Source organism: Corvus brachyrhynchos, unplaced genomic scaffold (assembly GCF_000691975.1).
Source record: "Corvus brachyrhynchos isolate BGI_N302 unplaced genomic scaffold, ASM69197v1 scaffold148, whole genome shotgun sequence".
Classification (NCBI taxonomy): Eukaryota; Metazoa; Chordata; class Aves; order Passeriformes; family Corvidae; genus Corvus; species Corvus brachyrhynchos.
In genome coordinates, this window is record NW_008239785.1 from 3,215,503 (window position 1) to 3,231,934 (window position 16,432).

The following is a 16,432-nucleotide window of genomic DNA, read 5'->3' on the forward strand; positions in this document are numbered from 1 at the left end:
AATGGAGAAGTAGGACATGCCGATTTGGCCGAGGGCTGCCCCCATCAGCAGGACCACGTCCAGGCTGCGGGTTGGGTTCTTCAGTGTGTCCAGCTCTTTTTTTTCCAAGGCGTGGATGATTGTCCCTATCACAGCGCCCACACTCATCAGGGGCAGGAGCACAATGTAGTAGGAATAATAGATCACAAAAACCTGTCGGCTGGGGGCCAAGCTGGTGGCCTGGATCTGATATATCATGAAGACACAGGCCCCGATGATTACAGCAGCGGTGCCCAGCAGTGGCCCAAAGACCACCCCCTGGAGCTTGAATTTGGGCTTGGTGTGCAGGACATGGTGGTGGCTGATGCGTCTCCCCACGTTCTTCCACATGACGTAGAGCACGGAGCAGCAGACTAGGCAGTACTCGGTGTTGAAGGGGTAGAGCAGGATGTAGCCCTTCTGGAAGACTTTGCAGATGGTTGTGTTTGGGCATGTGCACAAGGTAGTCTCGTTGCCTGGAGCAGGAGAAGAGGAAGGTGACAATTAAGAGGGAGATGGCCTGGATTTCACGGCTGTCTTTGGGAGTTTCTTGTGTGCAGGCACAACATGTGTGTCATGTATTGGAAACAGGGAGTTAAATGGCTACTGCTCAGTCCTAGAGGATGTGAGGATTCAGAATAACACAATTTAGCAAATGTCTTTTCCCATCCATGGTCAGCATGGATGAGAGACACCTCTTCCTTCACAGCAAAGCCTTCTCTATCTCTACCCCTGGAATATTAGATTCCCCTTTTCTTCCTCTATATCCTCAGAAAGAAGAGCACAGCAATTACACGAGCCTCTTCTAGTCTGGCAATCTTGTGCTTGCAGTTAATAGGTAAAAATGAGCAAAAATGCTAATTTATGGTGGGCTTTTCCTTTCCTAGCCCTCAGTTTCAGGGTTTCATAGCAGATCCCCTCCCTCCAGGTGAAGATGTTCTCCCCTTGCAGCCCATTTCCTCGAGACAGCCTCCAATAATAGGAAAGTTGCAGCATTTGGGGGAACTGCAGATATCTGAATCACTGAGACCCAGAGGCTCCTCAGAGAAGTGCACCAGCCCCAAGCCCTACAGAGTTCAGAAAGGGTTTGGACAATACTCTGGGGCACATGGTAGAATTCTTGGGGATGGTCTTGTACAGGGCCAAGAACTGGACTTAATGATCCTTGTGGGTCCCTTCCAACTCAGCATATCCTGTGATTCTGTGAAATGCTGTTTCCCTAGAAGTCACCTGTGTCAGCCTAACACCAATGGGGATGTGAAGAAGGAGCCTTGCCTGAAAATCGCCGCTCCACCTCGCGCAGCTGAGACTCAATCTCCACGTGCAGGGTATCATTGGTCACGGCCAGGAGCCAGAGGAGCAGGTTGGTGGCTATGGTCAGCATCAGCCCACACCTGGGAGGAGACACAGGACTTGTACAATGTGTGGAGATGGTTCATGGCCAGTGTGTCCTTCCCCTCTTGCTGGCCCACGCACAGATTTGAGCACACACGGGGTGTTTGTGCCTGCTCTGCCTGAGGCCCATGGGGCGTGGCTTTGCACAAACACAGCTGAGCACATTCCCACTTGCCATTTGCAAAGGAGCAGGACAGGCAGTGCCTGGTGAAACTGACCTAAGCTGAGACATCTCCCAGAGATAGGAATGGGGAGACTACCCTCTCTCATCCTCCAGTCTGTGAGCTGGTCCCTGACACAGGCAGCAGGAAGATGTTTGGGGGGAAGGAACAAGCTTTGCAGCAGTCCAAGGCACAAAGGAAAACTGAAGGGAGCTGGTGAGCCCAGGTCAGTGGAGGGAGGATGGGTCTGAACAAGGCATAGCTTGGTTCTTGTGTGACCCAGAATACAGGGTCTGTGTAGGAGCAGATAACCACAGTTCTAGCAGGAATCGTAACTGACATCACAGGCAGAAAGGAAAAGTGTCTTTAGACCAGTAAAAGGCACCAGTAGAGCAATCTCCTCTTTTTTTTACCTGGTGAAGTTGTGCTGGACTTGAATGCAGTCCTTAGAGTGATGCCACAGAAAGTAAGCCTGCAAGTGGAGAACAATAACAGCGTGAGCAGGGTGAAGTTGGCAGCTGGCTGCACACGTGGTGGAAAGGGACAGGTAGACAAGAAGGTACAGGTCCAAAGCAGGAGCAGGCCTGCCTCTGTGCAAGGGTGCAAGGACATGTGTGCACCTGCTGAGGCAGGTGCTGGCATCCTTGGGTAAGGGCAGCTTTTATGTGTGACTGCACTGAATGCACATCCTGGAGCTCTGTGTTCCTCTGTCCTGTCCATGTGGGCATTTGCTGCTGAGGTGGGAATTAGTTTACTTTTCAAATATGGCTTTGGGTCTGTAAAGAAGAGGGCTGGTGTTGAATTACAAGGTAAAAATGGTGTGAGATATCTTTGTGTACGAAGGATTTTGTTGGGCGGATGGATTGGCAAATACAAAGAGGGGCTGAGGCTCAGACTGGTGCAAAGACATCTCTGGCAAAACCTGAAAATTTCTTCTCCTCTCTCCTTACTTTGCTTCAAATCAAATTCCTCTGGATCCTATGGTATGTCATATGAACACAGTCCTAGCAGGAATCTTAGCGGACATCACGGGCAGAAAGGAGAAGTTTCTTTAGACCAGTAGAAGGCACCTTTTCTCCTCTTTTTTTTTACCTGTGCTGGACTTGAATGCAGTCCTTAGAGTGATGCCACAGAAAGTAAGCCTGATTTCTAGGGTAATTTTTTAATCTTTCTCCCCTGTCTCTCAACGTGGCACACAGGGAGTGCAAGCAGCATTTGAAGTGGCGTGTGATGTTTTAATGCCTTCAATGCTCAGGAGAATGCCCCATGTTCACTCACTTTCCCACGTCTCCCAGCTTCCCCCCAACCCTGGGGCTCCCAGGAATGGGATAGAGAGAATAAAAAAGCTTCCAGAAGGGTAACGTGCAGTACCTGGGTGCAAATAAAAAGGATTCCAATGCTGGGGAACACAATTTCCACCCTGGATTTGCACTGGACGAGGATTGTGCTGTAGCCAATGTGAAACACATTCAGGAGGATGCTGCACGTGCCAAACAGCAGCACTGACCCTGGACAAACAGCAAAGCACCAGTAAATAAACACAGACACGTCTGTGGAGCATCCGAGCTTGGCTGGGGACAGGAGGTGTTGTGCTTCTTGGATTTGTGTGGATCTGGCAGTCTTTCTCCTGGAATTCTCATAATTTTAGAAGAAGAGGACAAAGAAGAGCTTTATTCCTGAACCTGATTGTGTGCTTTGACTGGTTAAAGGTGTTAAGAAAACGCAGGATATTTTCTTGTGCTTGGATACAAGGTGGGAATGGGGTTTTTGGGCTTTTCTGTGCAATGTGGAATGACAGGAGTAAGTTAAGGGTGGGTGATGCTTTCTGCCTTGTGGAAGAAACCTGAGATGAACACAGGTCAGCTAAGGCTTGTAGCAGCCCCATCTGCAGGAGCTGGGACCCTTTGATTGTTTCTCCCTTTTGCCTTGGACATGTCTCTACAGCTCTCAGGTACCTTGCAGCTTCCTTCAATTGATTCTCCATGCTTAGTTAACATGACAGTGCCTAATTAAAAACTCCATAATAGACCAGAGGCAGGGCTGCTGGGAGAAGGGTAATTTCTCAAAGTGGGGCAAATACTGAAGGGAAAATCTCCCCGGAAAGCCTGGGTGTCACTGGGATGTGACTCACTGGGTAAGAATCCTTCCCTGGCAACGAGGCTGCAGTGATGTTAAACAAGGATGACAGTGACATAGGACCACTGGTGCTCTTGGAGAGTAAACACAGTGATTCTCCTCTCACTTTTCAAGGTGCTCCTGCCTAAAACATTTCCTATGTCTTTCCCACGGTGCTCAGTTGCTGGCCTGGAAGTGGGTTATGCCTGGATTGCTCTTTGTGAAGGGACCAGAGAGTGAAGTTGGACTGGAGGCTGACGGGAAGCCGAGTTTCAGGCTCTCCTGGCTGCTCTGGTTCCTCTCTGTGGTACCCACTGTGCCCATCAGCCTGACAGGAACTGGGAGATTCCCGTGCCCTAGCTGCATATCCTATGGCTTCTAGCTCTTCTAGTAACAGGGGAAGAATTTCTTTGCCTTCCAAGCCTTTGGAAGAAGACATGAGAGAAGAAATAAAAGCAGAACTTACCCCTAATCCAGATGGCTCCGGCGTGGGAGTCCCGGTAGAGCACTGCGTGTGGCTGCCGGCTGGTGCCCAGCAGGTAGTAAATAATCCAGAACAGGCACAAGACCTTGAGGATGGAAAGCAGGATCCAGACATCTGCCAGAGTGATGGCCACCTGGTTGAAGATCATGCTGCTGATGAAGGCACTGCCCAGAAACACCACGTTCATGGCCAGCAGCCCCGAGAAGAGCTGCCCAGCCTTCTGAGCTTGCCGGTCCCTCTGCTGCACCGAAGAGCAGTGACGGTACAGCCAGAACTTCTCATAGTGGATCTTGGAGGTGTCTGTTGGGGCTGATGCTGACCTGCTCTTGCAGTGATGGCAGGGCCTGGAGACTTTCTTGTCAGACATGGCTCATCTGCCTGGGAGTCACTTGCTGCACTGAAAAGAGGGGAGGTTTAAAAGGGGGATGTGCTGAGATGGGAGGCTGTGTGCTCTGCTGTGAAGGCCACTTATGTGGTGACCTCCCTTCCTTGCTTTGCAGCTTCCCCTTCCTTCTCCAGAAGCTGGATGAAGGGGAAAAGGAGATTGGTTTTTAGCCCAGGTTAGGCATTAAAAATTTCCCAGTGGACAGAGTCATTGCAGGGCACTGGGGAAAGGCCCTTCTGCCAAAACCTGTCCAGAGACACCAGCATTAAAGTGGGTGTTTGATGTCTCTGCCCTGCCCCACCAGTACTTGGAGCTGCTGGGACCAGAGGTGCTCAAACAGTTCCCACCCTCACCTTTCACAGCTTCTCCAGCCCTGGGTTCAGGTTTTCTCCTTTCCCTTTGTTGCCGTAAGGATTAGGTGGAAATGAAGAGCAAGCTCAGACCTGCTCTGAAATTCAGAGCTGTTGATTTTCAGTTGATGGGTCCAACCTCTTCCTTTTGTTTTTGGGCTCTGAAAGTTGCAGGTTCCTTGAACGGTCACACAAATTGTGGGAGAGCTGGAGAGAATAAACAAAGGGTCTGTAAAGTTTGGAATAAGCTGCCTACCACCCAGGTGGGCTGAGACTGGGACACAATTAATACTTGTTTTTCTTTCTTTTTCTTCTTGTAGCACAAGGCTGTGAGGACCCTGACACAGAGGAGCTGGAGAGGGATTGGCCCAGGTAGATATTCAGAGCCTGGGAGTGCTTCCATCCAGCTTTTGGTAAAATTTTGGTAGGACTATATTGCTCTTGAGAGTGAAATACTGCTCACATAAAGCAATCAGGCAAGATCAGCCTCTCTATAGATTTGGTACATGGAAAGATGCTTTCATTCCAGTGAGTGGCTCTGGCTGTAGTGAAGGGTGGCTGGAGTGAAAAAAAAGCCCCCTGAGATGTGCTTGGGGTGGGGGGGAACCTTAAACATTCTGTGATAGGTAGTCTTGGGGAGAAATTGTTTGAGGAGGGATGGAAATTTAGTGTTTCCCTTTTCTTTTGCATGTGCACAGAGGTGCTCAGTCTGCTCTTGCCCCTGGGACTCTGAGGTGAGCTGATCCTCTCGGTTTTGTGGCTGGCAGCAGGGATTCAGCATTTCTCTCTGAGTTGGTGAGTTTAGAGGGTCCATTAGGAGAGGATGGACCTCTCCATGGAAGGAGAAGATTAATTCGTGTGTCCCAGGATGAGCTCCCAAGCCCTGAGTTTCTTGGCACTTCTCTTACTGGAGATTGATCCTAGAATCTTCCCCATTTGTCTCCAAAATGCTCCTAACTTAATAGCAGAAGAGCAAACTCCCTCCCCTCTTCTAGGGCCATAATTCCTCTGCTCCAAAGTGGGCTTAGAGACCATAAAATCAGCAGGAAAACCGAGTCAGGCGCCACCAGGAGGTACCCAAGTGCCCAGCCAGGGCTGCACACAGAGGCACCCAAGCCTTTGACCCCGTAGCTGTGCTGTGGGGACCACAGCCCTTACCTGTCTGCAGCCTCCTGCTGCCTGAGGAGCTGGCACAGCCTCGGATATGGCCGATCTTAAACCAGTGGTTGGAATGCCACCAGGATGCACGGGAGATCCTGACAGCCCAAGGTGCAGACAGGAGCCGTCAGGGCCGCTCCTCACTAAATGCAGCCTCTGCTCCCAGCCCATTGATTTATTTTCTTTCCACCTTGTTTACTTTGTGTCTATTATTGCCATTACATTAATTACTCAGTGGGAAGCTCTCAGATCTGCCGTGGGCAGCCAATGGGGAGCTGCTCCTTTATGCACCTGCTGGGTTGCCCCACGCCAATGGGCTCAGCGCAGGATGTGCCAACTGGTAAAACCACAAGCGGTGGTGACTAATTTGTGCCATGGCTCAGGCAGGTGTAGAGCTAATCTCCTGGCACAGGCTTGTGCTGGGAGTGCTTACCCACATTGCCTTGGCCAAATCCACTTGAGTTCCCCACTCCCTTGTTTTTAGGTAGATCCTAAGATTTTTTTTCTCACATGTATCACTTCTTTGTGCTTTTATCCAGGGCACAAATCTGACCCAAAAGGTAAAGCTTGCAGTCCACCCCTGCACTGGTGCAGGAATGACACCAGTTTGATGCCTTTTTGGCAGAAAGGTGCTGGTTTTGGGGGTGATAACTACAACCTACTAATGCTGACCTCAGAGTGAGACCCACATGTGCCAACCCCACAGGGGTCAGGGATGCTTTAGGTCCAAGCTGTGCTGTTCTTGACCCTTGTCCTTTTGCAGGGCAAACTGATTCTGCCTTGGGACTCTGTGGTGAGATAATGGCCCAGGTTTTGTGGCTGGCAGCAGGGATTCAGCATTTCTGAGTTGGTGAGTTTAGGGGGTCCATCAGGAGAGGATGGACCGACCTCTCCTTGGAACGAGAGGACTTACTTGCGTGTCCCAGGATGAACCCCCAAGCCCCAAGGTCCTTACAGCTGGCAAACATGTGAGCTGGGAGTTCAGAGCCATGAAATAATTCCCAAGAAACTGATTAGGGGTAGGAGTGGGTGGGGGAGCAGAGGTTATCGTGTGTGGGGCTGTGACGAAAGGGATGGAAAACAAGAGCGAAAGGGGCCCATTTCTCCTGGGTGAGAGCACCGGGTGTGTGCTGGTGCAGCCATTGTTTGATGTCTGCCAGCAAAAGGGTCATATTTAATGTCTGACCAACCCCCTGCACTGCTGTGGTGGAGCCCAGGTGCTCCAGTCTGGGCAGGTGTTCAAGAATACCCATGGCTGGATTTGTTCTGCCTTCCCCCAAAGCATCAGCATCTCCAGCGTGTCTGGACAACCTGCTTGGATGTCCTTGCTCCTCTCTTTCATGTTTTGAGACCCCCTGAGTGCAACTGAGCTCTTTCAGGGGCCTCATTCTTTTCCAGACTCTGTTCCAGAGATCAGCAGGGAACTGGAATATTCCAAGAGCCATTTGGTGGCCTCTTTGTTGGCCAAAGCCAGCTATTTCTGTGCAAGGCATTAACAAACCTGCTGTTTTTCAGTGCTATGATCCTAAATTGGAGTGGCCATCCAGAAGTGGGAAATGGAGGCCATGAGTCAGAATGTATCCTAAAGTTTGGCTGAAACTGGGGATTTCTCCTTCAAAGATGGACCTGAAATAAAATGTCGGTGCCTGCTGTGCTCCACTAGTTTTGTCAATGGGATTGTGCATCTGTGTTGCAAAGATGAGGCCTCCTTTCTAATCTGACTTGCCCTATCTTGGCTTTGGAGCTGAAATTGAACCCAGAGGAGTTGTAAAACCCTGGGAAACTGGTTAATCCTCCTTATTTGGTCCTTGATTTGAAGAAGAACAGGTGTTTTACTGGCATGTATTGACACAAGTTTAACTAAGTCATTAAGTAAGCAAGTGTGCAGGAGAGGGGCGGGAAAAGAGGTGAGTCCAGCTCACTGGTTCCATCACAGAACTCATTGCCCTGGAGAAGCTGCCTTTACTCAGAGGTTGGGAGAAAGCTGGTAAATGTCAGGAGCCATGTTTACCCCTCTGCTATCAGCAGACTGCTTATTAATGGTGCTATCTGTGCACTTAGCTGTAATAACAGCCAGGCCAGGCCCAGCAGCTCTGTAAACAGGGCCTGGGAGGAAGGAGGTCCGTGCCCAGCCGCTGTGTTTGTCCAAAGGCCACCTGAGGAATGCCAGGCTCCTCACATCTCCCCGGCCTGCCCACGCCCTTCCTTTGGCACTGATAACCGAGGTGGTGACATCTCCTTGGGGCTGGGAGCGAGAGGCTTCTGGGGTGACTGCAAAGAGCAGCTTCATCCAATGTGGGTGAGGGTGAGCTGTGCTGCACTGCCTCGCTGCCTCCCTCTTCCCCTCTGATGGGCTCTGGGGGTATGACCTGGCTCCACTTACGAGTGTGTCTCTATCTTCCCTGCTGCCTCTTGGTACCTTTTGACCTCCTGCCAGCACTGAGTTGCTCCTCACTGCTAAGGACCACTGGGAAGTGCCTCTGCTGCCACCACCTCCTGACCTGGTTCTCAGCACACCACTGGAGCCGATCCTGCTCACAGGCACCTTGTGCTGCAATCCCATCCCTCATCGCCAGCCGTGTGACCTTCTCAATCCATCCACTTTCCATCTGCTGCACTGACAGATAATAATTAACTTGGATTTCTCCCATCTCAGGCACACCTCAGAGCAAATCACCCAGATAAATGGTGGTTTGTTTTGGGTTTTTTTTTCCCCTAATAAAACAAATCTCACCCTCAAATAACAGATGATTAAGAAGCAGAGGAGGGGACGCAAAACCCAGGTAGGGGTGGGGTGGTGCTTCAGGCCTGACCCTGGCTATGGTCTTCCCTGCTCTTTTCTGAGCAGTGATTTCTGTCTCCTGCTCTTCATCTCTTCCTTCTCTTGCTGCTCTCCCTTGCTGGCTCTGGCACCATGTCCCTCAGGCCAGGGTCTGAACTGAGACCTTTTTAACACTCACGCATTGTCCCAAGTCCTGGGACTGGAGCTCCTGAGCTCAACCAGTGCTGAGCTCCTAACCCTGCCATCCCCTGGGGAGTGATTTCTATTTGTGGGGATCCAAGTTCCACCAAACCCCTGCAGCACAGCAGATGCTCAGATCCCTGGGAGGCCAAGGTGGATTTTATACCAAAGTGGGGAAAACTGGAAGCCCCTGGCAAGACATGGTGAGGCCCAGGGCAGCCCTTTGCTTTCCTATAGCTCTTCATTTGCAGTGACTGCCATTTAAACAGCCATCCTGAAGCACATCTCTGTCCTGGTCCCCCATCCCTGAATAGGGATGGGATCTCTGCTCCGTAAGGCTCTGGCAGGAGCAGTCAGCAGGATGCTGCTGATGGCCTTGGGGCCCAACCTCATCCTCTGCTCTGACACAGGCTCTCTGCTCACCCAGCTCCTGTGCCTCAGTTTCCTTCCTTCCAGGCATGGAAGATGGAGCTACCAGCAGTGTTTTTCTGCAGGGATCTGTCACAAAGATGTGTGTACAAAGGGCCAAGCGTGATCCCTTCATGTAACTCAGGTACTCTGTGTTTGTGGTGTCCTCCCCTCCCACCAAATCCACCATCAGGAAGATGCATCCCACTCTTTAACCAGGCTTGAGGAGCTGTGTCCCAGACCTGAGGGGGAAGGGGCACTGATGGAGCAGCCAGCAGCAGGCACCTGCATCACCTGCCAGAGGGGAATCCCAGGGAAAGGCATGGATCTGTGCACTTAGGAGATGGCAGTGCCACTCCAGAGTGTGCCTGGGTTTGGGTGACACGCCTGGGAGACTGGGTGTGCCAAGGAGTTGCCCAGGGACATTTGGATGATTCTCCATCAGCCTTGGAGCACACCCCTTTGCACAGTAACTGACCGTGAGCTGATACCTTCTAGTAGATGATTCTTGAACCCACAAGAGGGTTTACAGTGGAGTTTTCTTAGGGTTTGGATTTTTTCCTTTTTTGGATTTGTGCTCCCTTTCCCTCTGGCAATACATATGCCCTCCTCTATGGATATACCCCTTTCTTGGTATATAGCTGGGGTTCACTGGGGTTTGTGGCTGGGGGGGAGAAGAAGAATTCAGCCCTTGGTTGGAAGCCCCTGCCATTCCTGTGCTTGCAGCCTGGAGATACCTCAGGTTAGCCAGGGAGCCTCTGCCATCCCCAGAGCATTTTGGTTTATCCCAACAGGACTGTGGTTGGATGTTGTGGTTCCAACTGACCTACCACCCTGGAGTGGTTGATTTGGGATTATTGCCTGTATCAGTGCTGCTTGAGCTGTTGGGGGGTTCTCCTGACACCCACCCTGAGTTTATTTGGCCCCAGAAGTGCCCCTACAGTTGCTGTCCTGGAGAAAAGAGCAGTTCAAAATGTGCCCTGCTTGACCCAGTGCACCCATTGCTGGGAACCTGGGAGCAGGCACCACCAGCAAGAGCATGGAGGAGGAAATCTAGTGTCCCCCCTGGGAACAGACTGGGTGATTGAAAGTATTTTCTGCCCCTGCGTGTGCTCAGCAGCTTGGGCTCAAACAATGTGTGGGGCTGTACGTAGGACTGACGTCTGTGCACTGTTTGCGTCTCTTTTCTGACTTAATTTCAACTGCAGGAGCCACAGAATAATGAGGCTTTTGTTTTAGGAAAGGTAAGGTTTCTAGAGAAAGATTTTATCTTTACCAGAGCAATGGTAAAAATAGATCCAGGCCTTTGCAGGGTCGGTGGGGCTGGGGAGGACTCCCAGGCTGGTGAGGGGAAGGACTGACCCAACTAGAGATGCTGGATCAGTGCAGCCCTCTGAGGGCAGGGGAATCTGGGGTTTTCCCCATGTTCTACCCAGATCAGAGAAAGGCTGGCAGACAGGAACACTGGTGTCAGACCAGCCAGAGGCACTGGTCCCTGCTGGTTTGGTGATCTGGGCTTGGAGGGGAAGGTGGTTGGAAATGCGTCAGCCTGGCTGTGGGGTGGAAAATTGCATCACTCCATTTCAAGTACCATGATTTCCATTTATTATTTTTACTTTGGCAGATGCGCACAGGTCCGTAGGAAAAGGCTTGATGATTTCTGCCACCTCTGCAGTGTTTGTTATTGGAACAATAAACCCTTTTTTGGAATGGTTAAACCCTGATTTCTTGAGGATGCAGATAGAGCTCAGCTGTGCCAGTTTGACATGCACCCTCCTGTCCTGGCAGCGAGGGCTTTCTGAGGCTCTGCTTGGATGCTGGGTACAGCAGAGGGGCCCATTTCTACCTCCTGCAGCCCAGGACTCCTGCTCTGAAAGCCCCCTCAATCATTCAGTGGTTCATGGAGAGCTGCAGGCACCCAGAAACCTGAGTCAGGGCCCCAGGGCTTGGGTGCAGGGCTGTGCTCTAAGCCTCAAAGCACACACAGGCTTGAGGGTGCAGCACCAGCATCCTTCAGGACACTGCAGATCAAACTGGCCATGGCATTGCATTGATTTCTGTGTCATAGGGTCCCTTCAGGAGTTCAGTTACAGTGAAAATCAATAAATAACTTTGCATACAAAAATGTTCATATATTTTAAAAAAAAATCATTATGTATTAAAAAAAAAAAGAAAAAAGAAAAAAAAGAAAAATCTCTTTATTATCCCCCAGACTGTATTGCCCACTGCCCACATCATCTTTATGATTCTTGAGCCCTGATTCAGGAAAGCTGAGAAATAAGTGTGCTAGAGCAATCCCATATCAGGGCTAGCCCAGGACCACATGCACAGCTCTCCCTCCTTGGGAAGAGGAGGCTGCAGTGGTGCCTCCTTGGAGAGGAAGGCAGGGGCTGGCACAGGGAAGGGTCGAGAGGGCCCATACACACGGGCAATACAGAGCGGAAAGATTAAAACGGTTCCCAAAGCCTTTGGTGGTTACCAGTTTGTTTTTCACATCTCTGCAGGGGAGTGATTTCCGACTGGCCGTACCAGGAGATGAAGTGGTTTCCCTTTCTGTCCTTCCAGGCCTGTGTCAGCCCCTTGCACTCTCCAGCTCTCTGCGTGCAGGGAGGCTCCGACTGCCCAAGGGTGCTGAGGACCCTCTGGAGAGTCCATCGGTGGCACGGAGTGAACAGGCTTTACCAGGAAGGTGAGTCTCTGCATGAACCAAGGGTAATCACCATGTCCCGCCCTAGACACGTTCCTTTTTTTTAATCTGTTCTCTTTTAAGCTTTAAGAACTTCAGACACACACAGGCACACCCACACATAAGTAGCAAAAATAAAATCTGAACTATGTTTGGATGATCTTCACTGACAGTTCATAAACGCCCCAACACTGCAAGGGGACATGATTCAGGCAGTGCTGGGGACCCCTGGGGACTTCTGGGCAGCCTCCCAGCCCTGGGGTAGGAAGAAGGTGGATTGCTTAAGGAGGATCTCATCTTCCTTGCAAGGGAGCTCTTTAGGACATGATGTAGACCTCCAGCAAACTGGCCACAGCGTGCATTCGGTAGAAGATCCCAAAGGGCAGGCAAATGTCCACGATGGCCGGCCACATGGAATCGCCATAGAAGTTCAGTTCTGTGTCATTGTCAAACTGGGGCCGGGCACCGAACGCTGGCATGATCCAGAGCTGTGGGAGGAAACAGAACAGCACCACAGTGAGAAAGGTGTGTGGTACATCAGGGACCTGCCCAGGAAAGGAGCAACCTCCTAGGCTGTGGATTTTGAGAAGAGATGTGCTACCATGTCTCAAGAAAACCCAGACTTGACCCCAGATATTTGTCACTTTACATTCTTTCTTTAGGGGGTGAAGGGAATGGTTTAATGTAATTTATTGCTTTTAATAAGCTGTCCTACACATCCACTAATACACAATAAAAATACTGAAACTGATTCTTCTCTTGCCCCCACCTCTTGTGTCTGATATTCTGGTGATAAGTGACAGGTCTATTGATGTAGCCTGAAATGTCTTAACTTCAGGGCAGTTGCTCTTTTCTTTTTAGACAACAAGGGAATCACAACTCTGCATTTATAAATATAACTGATGCGCTTTCTGCACAGGGGAGGCACAGAAAGGACTGTTTTCCATAGGCCACATCCTTTCCTTCACAAACCCTTCTCCCTTGTGCTTGTACCCCTCTCCCTCCCCCACAAACTCTTCTCCCTGCATGTACTCACTATGATATTGCTCAGCAGCAGGAACATGGAGATCTCCCTCAAGAACTTCCTCCTCCAGTTCATCTTCTTGGGGGCGGTGAGGGACCTCACGAGGTCAGAAGCGTGCATGGCTTCTGTGCCAGATGCCGCACCGGCGGCCAAGGTGCTGCCCGTGTCGGGCACCCGCAGGGACACGGCGTTGATGTTGACAAAGGTGAGCCCATAGAAGTCCTTCTGGTGAGACTCGTGCTTGTAGTCCTCCTTGGGGGGCTGCCGGTGGAGGCCCTCGATGATGAAGACGTTCTGGAAGGTGTGCTGGGCGATCATTAGGAGGGCGTAGGTGAGGTTGAGCGCGCTGATACTGTCCCTTGGCGTGCTGGCCACGATGGCCACAATGGAGTAGTAGGAAATGGCATATTGCCCCAAGGCTGCCCCCATCAGCAGGGCCACGTCCAGGGTCCTGGTGGGGTTCTTGTGCCGGTCCATGTCCCTCTTGTCAAACCGGTAGACGACGGAGCCACCGATGCAGACAAGAGACATCAGGCTCAGACAAACAATGTTGAAGATGTAGTACATGGTGAGTGCTTGGCTCTTCTTGCTGGATTCAGTGCTGGAATTTACCTGCACCTCATACAGGATGAGGACTCCCAGACCACTCACGAGGATGATGAGGCCCAACATGATGCCTACAAAGAGAACTTCAGGCGCTGTATGTGGTGGGAGTGGTGGTCTATGAAGCGTCCAACATTCTTCCACATGACATAGACCATGGCAGAGGCAAAGAGACTGTACTCAATGTTAAAGGGGTACAGCCAAAAGTAGCCGTTCTTGAAGATCTGGCAGATTTGGCTGTTGCAATTGCATTCTTCAACTGAGCTGCTTCTCATTCCCACTGAAACAGGACAAAACCAGACAGATGCAGAGGTATTAAAACAAGGAGCCAACACTTCTCCCTGAAGAACGGGATGCTTGGGGTCAGTGAAAAGCAAGACAAAGGACAGAAGAATACGTGACCACTTTGAAAACAAGCATGCTTCACCCTCAGCTTTCTGGTGCCCAGGCTCTTTCTTAAAAGGTTAACTGTCAGGTTAAATCTTTCTTTTTCCTTCCCTTCTTCATTCCCATCCCATTTGTACAGAGTCTTCCACCTCTCTGACCCCTCTCTGATAGAGGTCAAGAAATGAACATCCAGACTTGGCTTTTAACAAACCAGCCCTGCCAAAGGAATCTCCAGCTCTAAACAGACCTTCTGAAAAGGGATAAAACCCGACTTGCTAAACAGTTTCTACCTGATGGGATCCCCCCCTGGACCAGATAGCTTCACAAAGGGGCAGACTACCTTTCAGGAGCCACCTGAAGATTTCCTCTGTCATGTTTTTCTTCAGCTTTGAATGTGCCTTGTGGACAGACTCGTCTGTCACTGCTGACATCCACACCGCCAGGTTTGTAGTCAGCGTTAGCATCAAGCCACACCTGCAGGAGGAGGAGAAGGTTTGTGACATTAAAGCAGTGGCTCTAGGCCATGTTTCTCCCATCTGTGGTTTAGGTGTGCTCAGAGGGACTGTGGCATCTGCCTGAAGTGGTGTGAGGATTCCAGTGGTCCAGGCTAGAAATCTTGATCCTTTCTTTGCTGCCCTCACTCTCTTCCTACTTTTTGTCCATGCTCATGAGAATTAGCAAGGCCTGATTCCCACAGTTGCTTTTGAAAGAGCTTCTCAATAGTGAATAAATTAGTAGATCTAAATTGGTCTCCAGGAGATCCAAAGTGGAGTGCAAAAGTGGACAAGATCATATTTTAGCCTGAGGCTTGCCCACTGCATAGTTATCTTCCCCAGGGAAGAAAAAGTCAACTATGAATCATTATTTAATGACAATTATTTATTTAATACTGTCTACTTTGAGTAATGCTTGTATTCTTGAATTGAATCCCAACCCTGATAGATGCACAGGTCATTAACCACAGCTGCTTGAGCTGGGATCTAAGTTTAGCTGGAGACTGAGCAGGTTTAGTTTTGGACAGCATTAAGGGGTTATCCCCTGGTTACATCTTAGCTGTGTGAGGGAGTACAGAGGGCTCGTGGGGGCCCAGATCTGCTGGCCAGCGGGATTCAAGAAGCAGCAGCGCTCACCTGGTAACGTTCAGGTGCACGTGGATGCAGTCTTTGGCAGAGACCCACAGGAAATATGTCTGCAGGGGAAAGAAAGAGAGTTGTTATTTCCAGCAAAACAAGAAAGCAAAGCACATCCTTCCAAAGGAGGGGTTTCCCTGCAGAGCAGAGAGCAAGCTGGAGCCTCTTTTGCTTGGGTCCACTTGGGCCCACTTGGGCCCAGCCTCGTTCATAATGCTGGCCCTCTGCTGGATGTTCTTTCTTTGCTTCCACTGCCATTGCTCCGCCCATGGCCACTCCTTGTTCTGTCTGAATTGTCCCTCTCTGACCTCTTCCCTCCTTGGCATTGTCCCAGAGCAGGGGGTCCTCTGTTTGGGATCTCAAACTGCAAGCCCCTGCCTTGACTGTCCTTCTCCTCCTTTGTTCTTCATGGAAAAGGAGGCCTGGCTGGCTGGGGGCTTCTCAGAGTTTGTGACAAAAATGTCATGGGATGGGAACAAGTTTAAATCAATGCCTTAGAGTGAGTTGAGTTGCCATAGATGGAAGCTGTCGTGGTTGGAGGGAGAAGATGTGGGCTGGGTGGGGGCTGAGCTAAGCCCTTGTATTTTCTGTGGGGGCAGTTGAATTAAATCCAAGAGATCAGAGCTCCTTCCACTGGTGCCTGTGTCTCTCTACCCCTCCCCAAGACAGAGCACAACCATCTCACCTGGACAACCACAAATATTGCCTGCACAATGGGGTAGATGATTTTGATTGCAGACAGGCAGCTGTAGAAGCTCGAGTAATATCCTATTTTGAACACATCCATGACAAGGCTGAAAATGGCAAATAGGATCAAGCCTCCTGTTGGGGAACAAAAATACTTGTGGTTGGACACATATGTGCATACATGAGCTAATGCAGATGGGTGAGAGGAAGAAGAGGAACTGTTGTCATGAAGAGGCTTTGCTTCTACTGCTGTTTTTCCTCTCTCAGCACCCAAATTATCTTGGCAACAACAAAATAATACAATAATTTTGGCTGGAAATGATTTTCAAACAGCCTGGCATGCTGGGGCTAACAGCTCTTGCAACGGCAGTGGGAGGGATCCTGGTGTAAGTTACCAAGAGCCTTTGTGGATAGAGGGAGACCAGGCAGTGAACCCCGTGGAGGGACCAGGAGCTGACCTGAAGCAGGGCACGGTGCCA

The 16,432-nt window shown here is 50.5% G+C and overlaps 2 protein-coding genes across 2 annotated transcripts in view; both read right to left on the reverse strand.

Moving 5' to 3' along the window:
- The window catches only part of OTOP3 (otopetrin 3), an 8,534-nt gene extending 2,160 nt beyond the window's left edge, over window positions 1–6,374 (reverse strand). Inside the window, exons 1-7 of the mRNA XM_008640646.2 lie at window positions 6,067–6,374; window positions 4,912–5,115; window positions 4,156–4,570; window positions 2,946–3,082; window positions 1,988–2,046; window positions 1,294–1,412; window positions 4–494 (exon numbers count right to left, since the gene is read on the reverse strand). Coding sequence (XP_008638868.1) covers window positions 4–494; window positions 1,294–1,412; window positions 1,988–2,046; window positions 2,946–3,082; window positions 4,156–4,540 — 1,191 coding nt within the window. The 5' untranslated portion in view covers window positions 4,541–4,570; window positions 4,912–5,115; window positions 6,067–6,374. The remainder of the gene's footprint in view (window positions 1–3; window positions 495–1,293; window positions 1,413–1,987; window positions 2,047–2,945; window positions 3,083–4,155; window positions 4,571–4,911; window positions 5,116–6,066) is intronic.
- Window positions 6,375–11,017: 4,643 nt separating this feature from the next.
- The window catches only part of OTOP2 (otopetrin 2), a 7,575-nt gene continuing 2,160 nt past the window's right edge, over window positions 11,018–16,432 (reverse strand). The window contains 7 exon segments of the mRNA XM_017743186.1: window positions 11,018–12,610; window positions 13,159–13,832; window positions 13,835–14,029; window positions 14,477–14,610; window positions 15,267–15,325; window positions 15,952–16,265; window positions 16,356–16,411. Of these exon segments, the coding sequence (XP_017598675.1) occupies window positions 12,440–12,610; window positions 13,159–13,832; window positions 13,835–14,029; window positions 14,477–14,610; window positions 15,267–15,325; window positions 15,952–16,265; window positions 16,356–16,411 (1,603 nt within the window). The 3' untranslated portion in view covers window positions 11,018–12,439.